This window comes from Acanthopagrus latus, chromosome 11 (genome assembly GCF_904848185.1).
Source record: "Acanthopagrus latus isolate v.2019 chromosome 11, fAcaLat1.1, whole genome shotgun sequence".
NCBI lineage: Eukaryota > Metazoa > Chordata > Actinopteri > Spariformes > Sparidae > Acanthopagrus > Acanthopagrus latus.
The window spans coordinates 28,475,224-28,490,283 of NC_051049.1; the positions used below are offsets into that span (position 1 = coordinate 28,475,224).

The 15,060-nt window shown below is 39.0% G+C and overlaps 1 protein-coding gene and 1 long non-coding RNA gene across 3 annotated transcripts in view; one reads left to right on the forward strand and one right to left on the reverse strand.

Moving 5' to 3' along the window:
• si:ch211-191a24.3 (tensin-3) overlaps nucleotides 1-14,521 on the reverse strand; it is a 49,404-nt gene extending 34,883 nt beyond the window's left edge. The window contains exons 1-12 of one of the 2 annotated variants that reach the window (XM_037115079.1): nucleotides 14,423-14,521; nucleotides 9,393-9,567; nucleotides 7,805-7,855; nucleotides 7,602-7,724; nucleotides 7,455-7,519; nucleotides 5,621-5,704; nucleotides 5,325-5,437; nucleotides 4,807-4,867; nucleotides 4,629-4,704; nucleotides 3,735-3,864; nucleotides 3,441-3,506; nucleotides 1,214-1,318 (exon numbers count right to left, since the gene is read on the reverse strand). In XM_037115079.1, the coding sequence (XP_036970974.1) occupies nucleotides 1,214-1,318; nucleotides 3,441-3,506; nucleotides 3,735-3,864; nucleotides 4,629-4,704; nucleotides 4,807-4,867; nucleotides 5,325-5,437; nucleotides 5,621-5,704; nucleotides 7,455-7,519; nucleotides 7,602-7,724; nucleotides 7,805-7,855; nucleotides 9,393-9,542 (1,024 nt within the window). In that variant the 5' untranslated portion in view covers nucleotides 9,543-9,567; nucleotides 14,423-14,521. Of the gene's footprint in view, nucleotides 1-1,213; nucleotides 1,319-3,440; nucleotides 3,507-3,734; nucleotides 3,865-4,628; nucleotides 4,705-4,806; nucleotides 4,868-5,324; nucleotides 5,438-5,620; nucleotides 5,705-7,454; nucleotides 7,725-7,804; nucleotides 7,856-9,392; nucleotides 9,568-14,422 lie in introns of those variants that run through there. The other variant, XM_037115080.1, reaches the window with a different exon arrangement.
• On the forward strand, nucleotides 3,870-5,672 carry LOC119028809. Its single transcript, XR_005077805.1, has 3 exons — nucleotides 3,870-3,910; nucleotides 4,395-4,468; nucleotides 5,538-5,672. It is a non-coding gene; the product is annotated as an uncharacterized LOC119028809 (long non-coding RNA).
• Nucleotides 14,522-15,060: the final 539 nt, after the last annotated feature.

Here is a 15,060-nt window from a genome sequence, read left to right on the forward strand (position 1 = left end):
ATTACCCACAGCACTGACCACAGTGAAGGCTTGTGTCCAAACAGAACTTCTCAGAGACTGGATCTTAGCCCACAGAGGGATAGAACTTCTGAATAGCAGCCAGAGGTACTCTTTTTTTTTTGGGCCACTTGGGGCGAGAAAAAATCTACAACAAGCTAAAAAAAAAAGAAAAAACAACTGATCTAACAACTGGTTGTTGCAGCTAATAATTTAGCAAGCATCTGTTTAGTTCCACATCCAGCAGTGAGAGCAACATGATTAATATTCCTATACACATGCAGCCATGCTTAGTCTGATTCTGATTACCATGTCCTCACAACAATTGTTTATCATGTCAAAATGTGGAAAAGGCATCTACATGAAATACACTTTCTGACGGTGGCAGACTCCTGAGTATGTCATCAAGGTAGAGGTTCCTTGGAGACCACTATTGTAGCGAGATGTAACAAATGCGGTTCGTCACGAAATTTAACAGGTTTGTGTTAAAGATTAAAATGAAGGCCAAGTTGGAAGATGGAAGTTGGACGTGGTCCGAGTGAGGGGGCCAGATGTAAGGGGTGGCCCTCCACTCGATTAATATGTGTGTGGCCCACATTTTTTTTTTTTTTTTTTTGATGCAGTCAGAAAACTTCACAGGTATATCATCAAAGTGAAGGCAGAGTTTGAAGGTAAGTTTGACCATGTTGATGGCCATCGCGGCTGGTGTGATTCCATCGCAAGATGGTCTCTAGCTTCTGCATGATGTTTTTGTTGCGCTTATTTTATGTACTATGTTGCTTTGCTAGTGTCTTAGATCAACCAAATCTGCTGAAGCTGGTCAGACTAACTGCTAGTTTTTGGTAAACTCAGGCTGTCATTTTCTATAGTCTGTAGCTCAACAGGAACATTAGGTCTCCAATCTCATGTTAAAAAGTTGTTTCAATCACAGTTTGTGAAAAAATAACTTGATGCTCATTGTGATGGACTATATATCCACAGTATAGCAGTTAACTGACTGCCATCATGTCTGAAAATGAATGGTAGCCATATTGGTATTCTAGTTGTCCTAAGACTGCCACGGACAAAGACAACTAAAGGTCACTGTTTCATTGTTTTAAAACCTGACTAATAAAAGTCAGGGACACTGCACGAATTCCCAGCAACAGGAAAAGAAAGTGAAAGAAGTTCCCTAAAAAGGGGGAATTCCTGAAAAAAAAATTAAAATGCACCATACCTGTTTCAAGAGAAGAAGCGTCTTGATACGAGTCTCGTCTCACCAGAGGGTCCAAGGTGTCATAGTCCACCGTCACAGCGCCTCCGTTGTGCCACAGCTCTCTGCCTGCACATGGAAATGACAAACAGAGCAGCAGACAAAGAGGCAGAGCTGGTCAGGAGTCAGTGAAACAACAACAAGACACACACACACACACACACACACACACACACACACAATAACACCAGCTCATTCCAGATCTCATTTAAATTTTGATTTGAGAAAAAAATGAAGGCTTTAATTTAGTTTTTTTGTTTTTTGTTAGTGTGTGTGCGTGTGTGTGTGTGTCCTGGTTTTCCCCCCTGTGTGTTTTCCCCTGTGTACAGTCTCTGCAATCTGAATTCCTGTCAGATGTGTGTGTGTGATAACCCCTCATATTACTTCCTGTTGAGAGGCGAGGAGTGTGATTGTCTGAGCTGAGGGCCAGTTGGGCTGCTACACCCTCCTCCCGGTGTCCAACACTGCCCCCACTTGGAAGACTGTTTGGTGAACTCAGTGAAAATGTTTTCATTCATGGGTAGTGAGCGTGTGTGTCTGTGGGTGCGATGCACCAAACTGAGTCATTTCTGTCTCTTCTGCTTGAGCAAGGAGACACAACGAAGCTCAGTTCATCAGCACCACTTGTAGCCCAAATAATGTGTCAGTGTGGCTCTGGATGAGTGTGTATCCAGGGGTGTGTTTGCATCAGTTAAGAGGAGCTATTCCCTAAAGTGAGATCAGAAGATTCGAGGTCATGGGATGAGAGCAAAAGATGTTTTTTTTCTTCTGATCTCTACTTTTTCTCATAAATTATCAGATAATTTACTACTTTAGGATTCTAAACCTTAAAAAAAAAAGAAGAAGAAGAAGAAGAAGAAGAAGAAGAAGAAGAAGAAGAAGAAGAAATGCCTGTAAGGATTTTTACAGGCACTGTAGGCTTTAAAGGTCCAGTTCACTTAAATTACAAAGCTTTGGTGTCCGGCCATGTAAATAGTTGTTACTCTATAAGTTGAGCTCACATTTTAGCCCCTAACCCACTGGAAGTGCACTGTGCTTTGTGCTTGATGCAATAAATAATTATATTTTCATTGTTACTCTGTAAAATCTGCAGTCTTCACCGTGAATATTTCCTTGGGACTAATTTCCAGCAGAAATTTGATATGTGTCAAAATGTGCCTGTAGCATCTTTCAGAAGTTTCTGATGTTATATATTTTGGTTAGTAGATAAAATCTACTAACCAAAATATATCCTGATCATTAATAATCCTGATCATTATGGGTGCAGTCAACGTGTTTCTTTTGCCCCATTGTGACAGCATGCCAAGGTTGGTCTTTCTAAATATATAGAAAGACATCCATTCCATCAATGTACAATCTCAAATACTCATTTAGCAGTGATGCTTCATACACTGACCCAGACCCAGTTAGGAGGCGAACATGAGTGTCTTCGTCATCATTTCCAGAAATCGCTGTTGCTGCCCGCCATGAAACACCGACAATGAATTTTCTAAAAGGTCTACCTGAAACGCTGTTTGTGTGTGTGAAAGGCTAAGATTCATGTTCAAAAAAAAAAAAACTGTAAGAACTACATGTGTGCATGTGGACAGGGCCTGAGGAAGTCTTTTAGACGTGCTAATGTTGCCATGTAAATTTGCATCAATATTCATTTTCCCCACAGGATGAATCAAAATTGGAAAAACTCTCTTTAATTGCTATCAATAACTTTGATTTATGACTAAATAACATAAAACAAACATATGACATTTGTTGCATGCTAGCAGGTTAAATAGAACAGGGCTGGCCGGAGTGGGGTCTGCAGGCCAGATTCAGTAAAAATCATAGACTTAATCAGTGTATGCCCTTTAATTTTTGTGAGATAAAAATGTTCTTTGAAGGTACATAACACCTTTGTTAGCATGCTGACGTTCACATTTAGCTCATGGAACAGACTAACAGACCCACAGACTCTTAATCATCCTTCCTTTAAATAATAAAATGCATATGAATCATCGAACATACGCTGTGGGTTCGGGATCAAAGCCTGGCACAACTTCTGAAAAATCTGAAACACATCACCTGCAGATTTATTCTCTGTTGTGTTAGCCATTTCACTGTAGTGATGTGTGCTGGTGCCATATGTTTATGTAACTGAAGGATTGATTTTTAAGAGTCAAAGAAAATAAATCTTCCATTCTGAGAGGGAGTTTACCTCGAATCTTTTCAGGGCTGTCAGAGAGCAGAAGCTCCACTTTTCCATCTTCTGGGAAACGTGGATCTGGAAAACAGTTTCAGACAGCTGGACAGTTAAACTTGGCACACTGAACATGTTTCCATGTGTGCTTCACACCTGCACACTGATAAGGGGTCCAAGGTCAGTTCAGGTAGGAGATATTTACAGAGGGCGGGGGGGGGGGGATTTATCAGTTACACATTAAGATGGACACAGCAGCAGAGTGGAGTCTGATGGTAGCTGACACAATAGTTGGCAGTCTGTTGGAAATACCTTGACTGGCACAGTCGAGGTCCGCCTTGAAGAAGGTGAGGGTATGTCCCTGCACGAGGCCCGTATGGAACTGGAGACGGAAGACGACCTGGCGGCTGGATGAACGGCTGTTTTTGTCATAACAAACCACCTAAAGTCAGGAAGACGATGACATGTGTTCACACATGTGCTGAAAAGTCAGTACAATCAGATTAATGACTTTATGATGAATATTCAGTAAGGCAAAAGTGTTTAGTTCAGTGGGGGAAATGACCAGATCCTGCTCATGTGGTTTTCAGAATTATTTATGTTGTTGTAAGTCTTCAGAATATGAGCCATTACGATGGGGGGAAAAAATGTAACACCATATTTGACAGGTCAGACATTAGTAAAAACACTTCCAGTCATTTCATGGAAAAAATTATGCAGCATGGTACAATTTATGAGAAAAACAACAGGAAACAGGAATTAATTCAAATTAATCATCAACATTTGAACATGTGAAGGTGATGTGAGGCAAGCTTTTAATAAAAGAAAAGATACAAATATTTATATTTCTATGGAGAATAGTTTTTCCAACTATCGATAAATACAGTTAATTCCTATTAACATTGATTCAACTTGTGTTTTTTTCAAGGAAATTCACATTTTTCTGACGATTTGTATCAAATTTTTTTCCAGGAAACCTATTAGGAGATGATTTGGAAATCGGAACAGAACTCCAAGAGCTTAAATGCATTTTATAAATGTATTCAGTAAGTAAAATAATATATACATACATATATATTGATACATATATACATTGACATATGAATACAAATAAATAAATAAAAATGTAGTAAATGATAGTATACCATGCTGCTGCTAATCAAAACTGATTTTAAAAAAAATGAATTGATGTAGATTGAGCCTCACCATGATGTCTCCCTTTAGCAGCTGAGCTGGCTGGAGCACAAAGTAGAGTCGGTCTGTCTGCGCTACGTTAACATGGCTGAGATGGACATGAACACACATTAGTGCCTGTATTTTATTCTGAAGAATCCTGACATGTTCACGGATCAATATGTAATTCAGTGTTTTCAAAGTTTCTTACTAGACTGCTGATGTGCAAACAGCTTGTAGACTCTGGTAGACTCTCAGGAAGAGACAACATCCTAGAGAGAGTGAGAGAAATGAAATGAATTCATTTGATAAAAAAAAAAAAATGGTCCGAATTGTTCAAGAAGCATGTCGCTATAGAGGAGTTGTTGATTTAAGCCTTAGACTTAAAGGCATCAGAATTTTACATCTCATACTGATCCAGTTAACAACCACAACAGTATCCAGAGATTAGTAGTATTTGCATATTTACTTGTAGTATGCCTATGAAGAAGATTGGCCAGCTGACTTGGTTTTTCACTTATGACCACATTTCAATAGATTTAAAAAGTACTTAGGAATTCATATAAGGGTTTTTTTGATCCTAGAACATGCATTAAATTACAAACATCTCTTACCTTAATCAGATGAAAAGAAAATATACAGTAGATGTCATCTGGAGGGCTTGTATAATAACCAGCTGCTGATATTTAAATGGCACTACTACCTGTAGATCACACATGTGCTCCTTACCTTCATCTGGTCTCATTTTGGGGAGACCGTGAAGAACAACACAGAGGAGGAAGGATGGAGATGGACTCATCCTCAGTCCTCCCTTTAGCATGCTGCCCAGCATCCACACATACCTGAAGAGCACAGATACAATTATTCAGACAAGTATTTGGAATAAAATTATGACTGGATAAAGATGATTTTTCTTGCTCCATTATGTTGTCTTTTTCACAGGAGGATAAATTGGGTAATTGCTGACCTGAACCATAGTTGACCTTTGACCCTCAGTGATCCTGCCCCATCCAGCCTGTTCTTACCGTTTCTGTGACGGCGTCATCAGAGTGGACAACTTGTCGTTGTAGAACCTCCTCAGGGAGAAGTGGTCGAGAGAAAGGTCTGCACTGAGAGAGACGCAGATAATAACATGATGATGCATGAACATGACTCAGTTCACCTTAATTAGGGGTAGATTCTATTCATGCAGAGAGTTTAAATTCTACCTTCTAACATAGAAATTCACTGAGCTTGGATTATTCTAGAACAGCTACTAAACAGTCCTTATGGTGTCGTTGTTTTATCAACTAATGCTTAAAAAGTCAAGGATAAACTTTGAAACAACATGGATGAGAAGTACCCAAAACCTAGAATGATGCAGCCATAGAGTTTTATAATTTAGTCGTAGCGCAGCTGCCTCCTTCTGGGAGAAAAAAAAGTAAGAAGCTCCAACAAAACATGGCTGAAAAGCTAGGAAATCATTCTTAAATTATGCAACTTGCAGTCGTACACGACTATGTCGGGTGATAGAAAAGATACTCAAACAAAATATTTGACATCGGGGCCAGGCTGGGATCAAGAGAAGTTAGAAAGATCCCTGTATTTAGGTTGGCTTTAGCCACATCAATTAACCCCGGTGCTTTTGGGTTCTTTGCCTAAATTAAAGTGTAAAAAATAAACAGCCGGCTCAATAACTGCTCTCTCAGACGTGGTTGGGTTAGGACAGATATGTTATATATAATAAAATATTTTATCACTAATAAATCTGCATTTGTCTTTGTCTGTTTGAAATCTCAGAGATAGAATCTCAAGAGAAAAACAAAAAAGAAATATCTGCGTGATGGACACGACTTAGCAAATATAGTTTTCTCTTGTAACTTGCGTGAACTGACCCTTTAAAAACCAGTTACGTAAGCCTTGCACTCCTTCACAAAGCTTTGCATACCTGCACTCCCTCACTCACACCAGCACACAGATAATTCTCAGAGGGACAATGGTCACAATCAGGTATTTCTCAACAGTGAGTCAGCCATGATCAGTGTGTACACACACACGTGCACACACAGTGTGGAAATCAGCCGCATTTTCCTCTTTCTGCACTTTTAGCGACTTGGCTCAGATTGGCCTTTCCCTTCATTCCATTATTAGACAATGTGTAAATGAGGATGTGCTTTTTAATAGCTCATGAAATGTTGCCACATAAACTGCAAACTTTAATGTCTCAATTCAAAAATATCTTTGGGTTGAATTAAAAAGTACTTTGTGTCTTCCTGGTTCAGGCTCTGATATTCAGGTAAATTAAGAGTAGATCATTTCACTGGTGTCCAACAGCAACAGGATCCCTGCCCAAAAATCAAACAGTGTAGTTCAAAGTCTCTTCAATCAGCCGTCCTGCCCTTTGCCTGTTGCTGTTGAGCAGCAGATCAGCCTCTGTTCACCATGTCTGCTGTATTGTCAGCGCTCTTTGATCTGCAAACATGGCCCGTAAATGTCATGATTTCACACTTCCTTGTTCTATAACATGGAACTCTGATTGATGTCTTTCATGTGAATGAAGACAAAGGACTTACTAATTCAAGAAAGTAATGATGTTTAGAGCCATTAGTTCGACTAGATGCAGGAAGCTTTGTTGTTAGATGTAACAAAACCTAAAATTGATCCATGTCCAAGTGAAAAGTTTCCATGGATACGTTAATCTGTATGTTTTATACATATCATATCTTTTTTTCTGCAGATTGCACCATATCTCCTGCACATGTTAGAACGTTAGCGTGCTTAATTAGATCTTAATAATTAAGCTGAAGTTGAGTGCTTCTTTACCGTCCACTGCTCCGATACTGTTTGAACAAACTCAGACTCACATGGCTTCAGTGTTACCTGGCTGACACGTTGCTGAAGTGGATGTAAGAGGCCACCAGAACTCCGAGTCCACCTTTACCTCCCTGTGGAGAACAACAGCAGAATCGGGATCAAGAAACGCACAAGTTCCAACAGTGCGTAGATCCACTTAAAGAACACGTTTACCCTGCAGTGTAACACCAGGACGTGGTTTGGGTGTGTTTGCAGCCAGTTCTCCATTGCCGTGCAGACGCTGAAGACCTGATTCAGGTCAGGAGCCAAGAGATCCACCCAGCCTGTGTCCAAAACCTGACAGAGGGACCGCACACACTGTGACATACATCATACTGAAGTATTTTACCTCTGAGACTGGTGCTCTGAAGAGTTACCTTGTGGTTCATTCTGGTGAGAGTGTCATTCTTCTGTGAGAGGTTGATGAGCTGAAGAAGAAAGAACTGTTTGCATGAATTGATATTAAAGTATCAGCAAAAGTATGTATGATGTATGATGTGTGATTGGTATTTAAACTCCTCTGGAATATATTCCATCAAGGCAAAAAAAAACCAAAGTGTGTTGTGCTACTGTATAACAATAAGGATTTGTTGTGTCATTGCTCGTTTTGTAGATCATTTTTAGTTCTATATCTTACTGTTTTGTGCACATAAAACAATACGAATCTGATATTCAAACTTCCAAACTCTAATAGGTTTGGTAATGTAAGATAGACACCAACATACCTATTTCCTATGAAAGTTTAAATCTGAGGAGGTTTTAAATAAGTACAAATAGTCACTTTCAAAATAAATGTCTCCTCAATTTTGCGGAGTTTTTCCTCATCCAATTCAAGTATCTAATGACAGAGCGTCTGATGCTGAGCAAATTGTAAAGTGAGACAAATATGTGATTTTGGGCTTGTGTAATTAAACTTGTCTCGACATTAACGTAACCAAAATGATATTTAAAATGACAGATGGCCACTGTGACTTCAGAGGAATGTGTAGTTTAAGAAGTGAAGGCTAAGAATTAAAGTAAGAGAACAGCCATTGTGAGTGAAATGTACTTATCTGTATTCTTTATACATGTTTTTCATGTTTTGTTGTGTATCGTGTTTTTGTGTCTTGAATAATGCCATTTTTCTCCATTGTATCATATTAATTTTCTTATTGACTACACATTACTCTTTACATTTACTCATGTCTCTCTTGAAAAAAAAGTTGTCATTCACAATGACACGAATTTAGAACATGCAACAATCTTCAAGTTCCAATGTGTTTATCAAATGATACAAATGTACAGACAACTGTACGATGTACAGCGAGGTATGATTAAAAATCTCTCTCTGTTTTTAATATCGCTGAAATATTTCTGCTAAAATTTTTGACACTAAATACATTTTGTCAGAATAATATGTAGAATATTTTCATTTGTTACCTTTTCTCTTGTTTTGGCATATTATCATTGTACTGTAAGTCCTAAACAAACAAACACAAACGCTCTTATTTAGCTCTTTTCCCAGTGGTGGAAAGTAGCTAAGAATATTTACTCAAGCATAGCTTTACTTTTGTACTATTTGAGTGTTACATTTTAAGTCGCTTTAAACTTACTCCACTACATTTCAGAGGAACATTATTGAATATATTGAATATAACTGGTAATAATATTACTAAAGACATTACTTATATGTTACTTTTTACTTTGCCAATTCAGTTTCATTTATACCAGCTGCAGTATTAATCTGATGCTTACACACACACACACACACACACACACACACACACACACACACACAAACACACACACACACACTAAATGTTATTCTGAAATGGGCCATTCTGCATAATAAGTACTGACACTTTGGTACTTTGTAAACATGTTTGTACTTCAACTTCAATAAAATTTTGAATGCACTCTAACTTGTATCAGATTATTTCTTCTTTCACTTGGTATCTGACTTCTTGTCTCTTCCAGCAGCCTCACCATGTATTTGTGTCCATGCTTGGACTGCAGCAGCAGAAGAATCTCCCGCAGGTTCTGCAGGTAGATGTCCTCAGGACAGTCAGGGGGGCAGAATATGGTGATGATGCGTTCAGTGATGTAGGTCAGATCTATTCGCTGAGGCTCTTCCATGACTGATGTCAGTCACGTGGGTGCCCTACAGGAAGTGAAATGCAAGAGTGTGAGAATAAAAGTTATGGATAAATCAGGGAAGTGAGAATTTTCTCTGCAGGTCAGCAGATATTTACAGAGCGTTCATCTGAGTTTGTGTCACATCAGCGGATCTCCAGAGGTATGTGAGTTCAAACCCGGTCAGCCTTATTAATCTTCAAAACCTTTTACGTGACATGAAGCTAAAACAAAGTGGGGTCAGGGTCAGATAATGAGGAACTGGACCAAAAGCTGAGTCACTGGAATCCCTCATTGAGCTTGTGACTGAAGGAGATGATGATGCGTCAGAGAAGAATGATGCTGCCCAGAAACAGAAAATCGTTACCTCATTACTCATCAGTACAAATCCACAAACTGACACACAGAGTCTGATAAGGATGGAACACCATGACCTGAGTTAATAATAGTTCATACCTTGAAAAGTTTGATTTCAGTGATGGAATGCATCTAAGTACATTTACTCACGTACTATACTTAAGTACAATGTTGAGGTACTTTTACTATATTGTCTGCTGTTTATACTTCTACTGTGCTACATTTTTGAGGCAAGTCTTGCACGTTTTAGTAGACTACATCTATGTGATAACTTTGGTTACGAGTTACTTTGCATACTGTATGCTGCATCACAGCTTAAGTGGTGCATTTTTAAATAAAAGTATCTGGACATGGCCAAAAGAAAAGCCACTGATTCCAAAAATCTGAAGAAAAAAAGTGATTTTGGATACTATCACCGGCCACACCAGAGTATGCAGTGTATACATACAGAAAATGTAAATATATGTCTAATTTACATTTAAAAGCAGATACTTTGAGACTTGTACTCCAGTACTATTTTTACCAGTGATGTTCAGCATCACAAAACTATTAAGATTATCATCGCTACAGTGATTAAGTGAAAGGATCTGGAAAAGAAAATGGAGTTGTGCTCAACTTTTAAGACCTCGTAATTGATTATCTCATCAAGTTAAACCTTGAGCAGTGTAAATAACCAGAATAAAGATGTCACATCAGTTGAGAGTCATTTTGTTTTATCTTATGTGAACTGATTAGGTACCGTGCTAGTAGATATAATTAATGTTATTATTGATAATTTAAAGTTACTGTGATTGTGCTGGAATTATAAACATTAAGAGAAATACCCGTTTGCTCTTACTGGTCTACATATGAAAAAGTCCCGGACATAATCCTACACAATACAGCCCTGTTTTTCTCTACACTTTGGTCTTTGTGCCAAGCTGAGCTAAGGTTGGTATTATTCGTGACTACATTCAGAGGATGCTGACAGAGAGATAAGGCCGCATTGAAAAGGATGATACAAATGGTAACCTAGCACAGGGACAGATAGCATTAACAGAAATAAGTAGGGAAACATTTTCTCAAGTAAATTGCACTGAAATAAATCCTCTCCTGATGAGAGCACACCCCTAAACTGTTTTCTGCGTCCGAATGTGTCCCAATAACTTAGGTTGAGTGTATCAAAAAAGTAAAAGCAAGCAATGGTATTTGAAACTAAATATATAGAGAACTGACCTTATGACTCAAGTCCTGAACACCCTACAGGATGCCATATTCTTCTTTAAACCATGGAGCTGGTAATTCTGTGGTATATGTGGGCTCCATATGTAAGCATATGGACCAGAGCAATTACATGCATGCTAGTGCATGTCTATGGGAGTGAGACCAACAGTCAGGGGAGCTGAGGTTAACCTCGCCTTCACCCTGACCATGTGACCGCAGCAGAGTAAACAGGGATAAGACCATTTTCACCAGCGCAACATACAAGAATAACCTACTGGGAACCAGTAAAGTGTGGATTAAGATGAGACGCTGTGCTTCAGTTTTAATACTGACACAGGTTTATGATAATCAGAGCATAAGAAAACAGGATGAATCAATGAGGATTCTCAGACATTTAAGTTATGGGATTCAAAGAACTGCTATATGGTCCTCAAGACATTTTGTCTTTCACTTCACAATCAGCATCATTGGATTACTTTTATTCTTTCATGTGTGCTCTGTAGAATAATGAAGGATGCAATGTTGCTCAAATTAGAACGTGGCGTCATTATAACAGGATCATGAGGTCTGATGAGTTATTGATTTCCAATTCCAATGAGAAGATCAGAGTCACCATCGTCAGAATACAATCAAAGCTGAACTTTAAGTTTCATTCAAACAAATCAAAATGTTCTATTCATTGCAATCTAGTGTGGTGAAGTTCTCTCTTAATTAGATATTGATTATCAATATTAGTACTTAAGTACTTAATATTATATAACTTAATATTAGTTCAGAGCATTCAAAGTGAAAAAAATAATTCAAGAAATTACATTTCAACATTATGTCAAATACAAGCTCCTGTGCGAGCAGTGTGAACAACACCAACACTCCCCCAGTGCTCCTAACTGTATCTTATCATTCCTTTTTTGAATGAGAATAATATCCCACATGGACAAGTTTCTCTCTTTTTTTCATTTCAGTGTTTTTCAAAATACAATAAAGTGCATGTATACTATATTTTATATGCAGGTATATTAGGGTGGAGGGAAAAAATCAGTCATTAATCAATTCTTTGATTTCTGCTTTGATTTTAATGAGGGCTTAAGGCCTCCAGTGCTCCGAACTGTCAGTCTGGTCAAAGTAGATGCAGTATTTGTGATAGGACCGTTAACTGAGTTGAACCAGCTAACCAGCTAACGGCGCAGTACACATACAGTATCAGCAGTTAGCAGTCAGCCTATTCTGCCCCCTATGAACTCAACAGGGGGCCAGGTGTGTGGTTCCCTCCTTCCTTTTGGGGGTAAAATGCAAGTCCCCCTTAACATACACTGTTATATTTATATTCATAGGCTGTAGACTGAGGTACAGGTTAGGTCAGAGGTACTAAAAATACAAAAAGGCAACTGGAAGTCTATGACTGATCTTGTCCATGTTTTCACAATACCAATATGGTCAGGGTTAGGGTAAGTCTCCAGGAAATCTACATCAATGTAATGTCCTCTAAAGTCATGGAAACTGTGTGTGTGTGTGTGTGTGTGTGTGTGTGTGTGTGTGTGTGTGTGTGTGTGTGTGTGTGTGTGTGTGTGTGTGTGTGTGTGTGTGTGTGTGTGTGTGTGTGTGTGTGTGTGTGGGTGGGTGGGTGGTTTGGGTGTGTGTCTGTTAGAACATAACTTGCTTTTCTTTTGATTTGATGATCATGAAATCAACATAGGACATTTTGGGAGTACACATACGTAAGCTACACATACAGTATGTATTCAAACCGAAATATTCTGTAATCATAGTGTTCCATTTTGTATAATTTCCCTTTTTTTTCTTTCAGTTTTGCGAAGAAAGGAAGTGAAATATACCAACACTGGACTCACTAGTGCTATGAGAAGACTTGATCCCTCACTGGCTTCCCTCCAGAGGTCGATGGGGCACAAGCTAGACCAGAGACCAGGAATCTTCCCTGAGTTACCTAGGCAACTCAATCCTCATGCCACTGACCTTTCAAACTGTACAATACCTTTAACTGAGCATGAATTATGACAAACTTGTGCCATGAACTATCTGGAAGTAAGTTCCACCTGGTTATTTCAAATGTGTTTCGGCACATGTGTGAAAAATGTCCTGTTTCAATACAAACAGGCAGTTGCTGTTTGTGAGCGTGTCTGCTGTTGGGTTGGGCGAACAATCTTAATGAGCAACTACTCTCCAATTATGTATTTCCAGCGTGTTTTTTCAGCATTTTTAGACGGCTGCAATCTAAATTTGTCAGGGCTCCGTCTGAGGAACCAAAACAAACGGAAGTGTGTGACCAAACCACATACACACACATACACACATGCACACGAGTTGCTATAGGGAGAGCTGCTTAGCAAAGTCCTTGAGCTCGAACTGGCCACGTCTAATTATAGTCTCTATTTCCCATTTTAAGGGGAAGCATTCTGAAATGGATTAGCCATCTCCATTTCATTCGGTTCTACCCTTTTGGCACAAGGTGGTGGTGGTGAAAAACATTTTCTGACTTTTTTTAAATGAATAGAGCCATCAGACTTTGATCAAAGTGACAGATTATTTAAAATCAAAAGTGTTTGTCCAAACACCAGGAGTGAAATTGACAGCCACTTCTTCATCCTGTGCTCTCCATTTAGCTCCTCTTCTTCTCCCTGAAAGTGCTTTTATTACAGCTGTAAACTAATTTGCCCACCTGATTCCCACAGCAACTCTTTATTGAGTCACACACTCTTGTTTTGTCGTAAATACATTGAATTATACCCTCCAGCAGGGTGAGGTGATTTAATTTCATTCTACTTGCATCAAGAGAGTCTCAATCAACTAGCGCTCCTTCTAATTAGTATCAAATTCATGTCACCCTATTCGAGGACGTTCATTTGCATTGGTAATCAGTGTAATCCTCACACCCCCACTGGCAGGGTTTTTACTTGTCCCAAGGAGCTTTTAAGGCTTGATGCAGGATTAAATGACCTCTTCAGATGGACTGAATCCCAGTGGATATGCATCTCCTGGAGTTCAGCCTTAATGTGTCAGTAGGCTAATCTCCCCCCTCTCAGTGCATCTGCAGGGAGACACTTCACACTGTTAATCCCCTGATATCTGCCATCCATCACATGCTCCTTTGTTTACTCAGAGCGGTGGACAGCGCTTAAACTTGGACCAGCGTCAGGAGCTGTTAGCGTTCAAGGAAAGAGAAACAGTATGACCTGTCTGTCGTCCATGAATGAACATATGACTGCATGCTCAGAAAGTAACAAGCCTCAAAACTTAACTTTAAATCAAACTCAGCTGATGGAGAGAAATCAGACATATCGGTATTAGAGAACAGGACTGGGGCTTACCTTGGCTGGTGTTACAACAAACAACAAGAAGTGAAAATCACAGCCTGATGAGTGAAAGTCTGAAACAGAAAACAAGGAGGAGACTTGACTAAAAGGGAGGGAGGAAGAGAAAGAGCACAGGAGAGAGAGAGGGGGAGAGAGAGAGAGAGAGAGAGAGAGAGAGAGAGAGAGAGAGAGAGAGAGAGAGCATGATAAAGTGTCACAATGCAGCTTGCACTTTGCCCTCTGTTGGACTGTAAATCGACAGCTCTCCACCCTGGTGCGCATGTGAGAGCAAAAGACTGAGACGCTTAAAACATACTGATGGTACCTCAGTCTTAAAAGCATTATCAGAACACACAGCAACTGATTAAACTGTTTGTGCTCCACAGAAAGAAAATCAGATATTATATATTCTTTTAAAAATATGACACAAATTCATGTTTTTTTTTTTAGATAATCAACCTTCATCTCATAAACCATTGTACTGCTACTATGAGTCATATGAATGATTTATTTTATTACAGTCATGGAATGTAGCTGAACACATTTACTTATACTGGATTTGCTCAAGGTAATTGCATTTATGTATTCAAATGTTCTGCCACACTGCATGGGAAATGTTTTTACCTTTTATGTGGATAAAATATGAGTTCCTG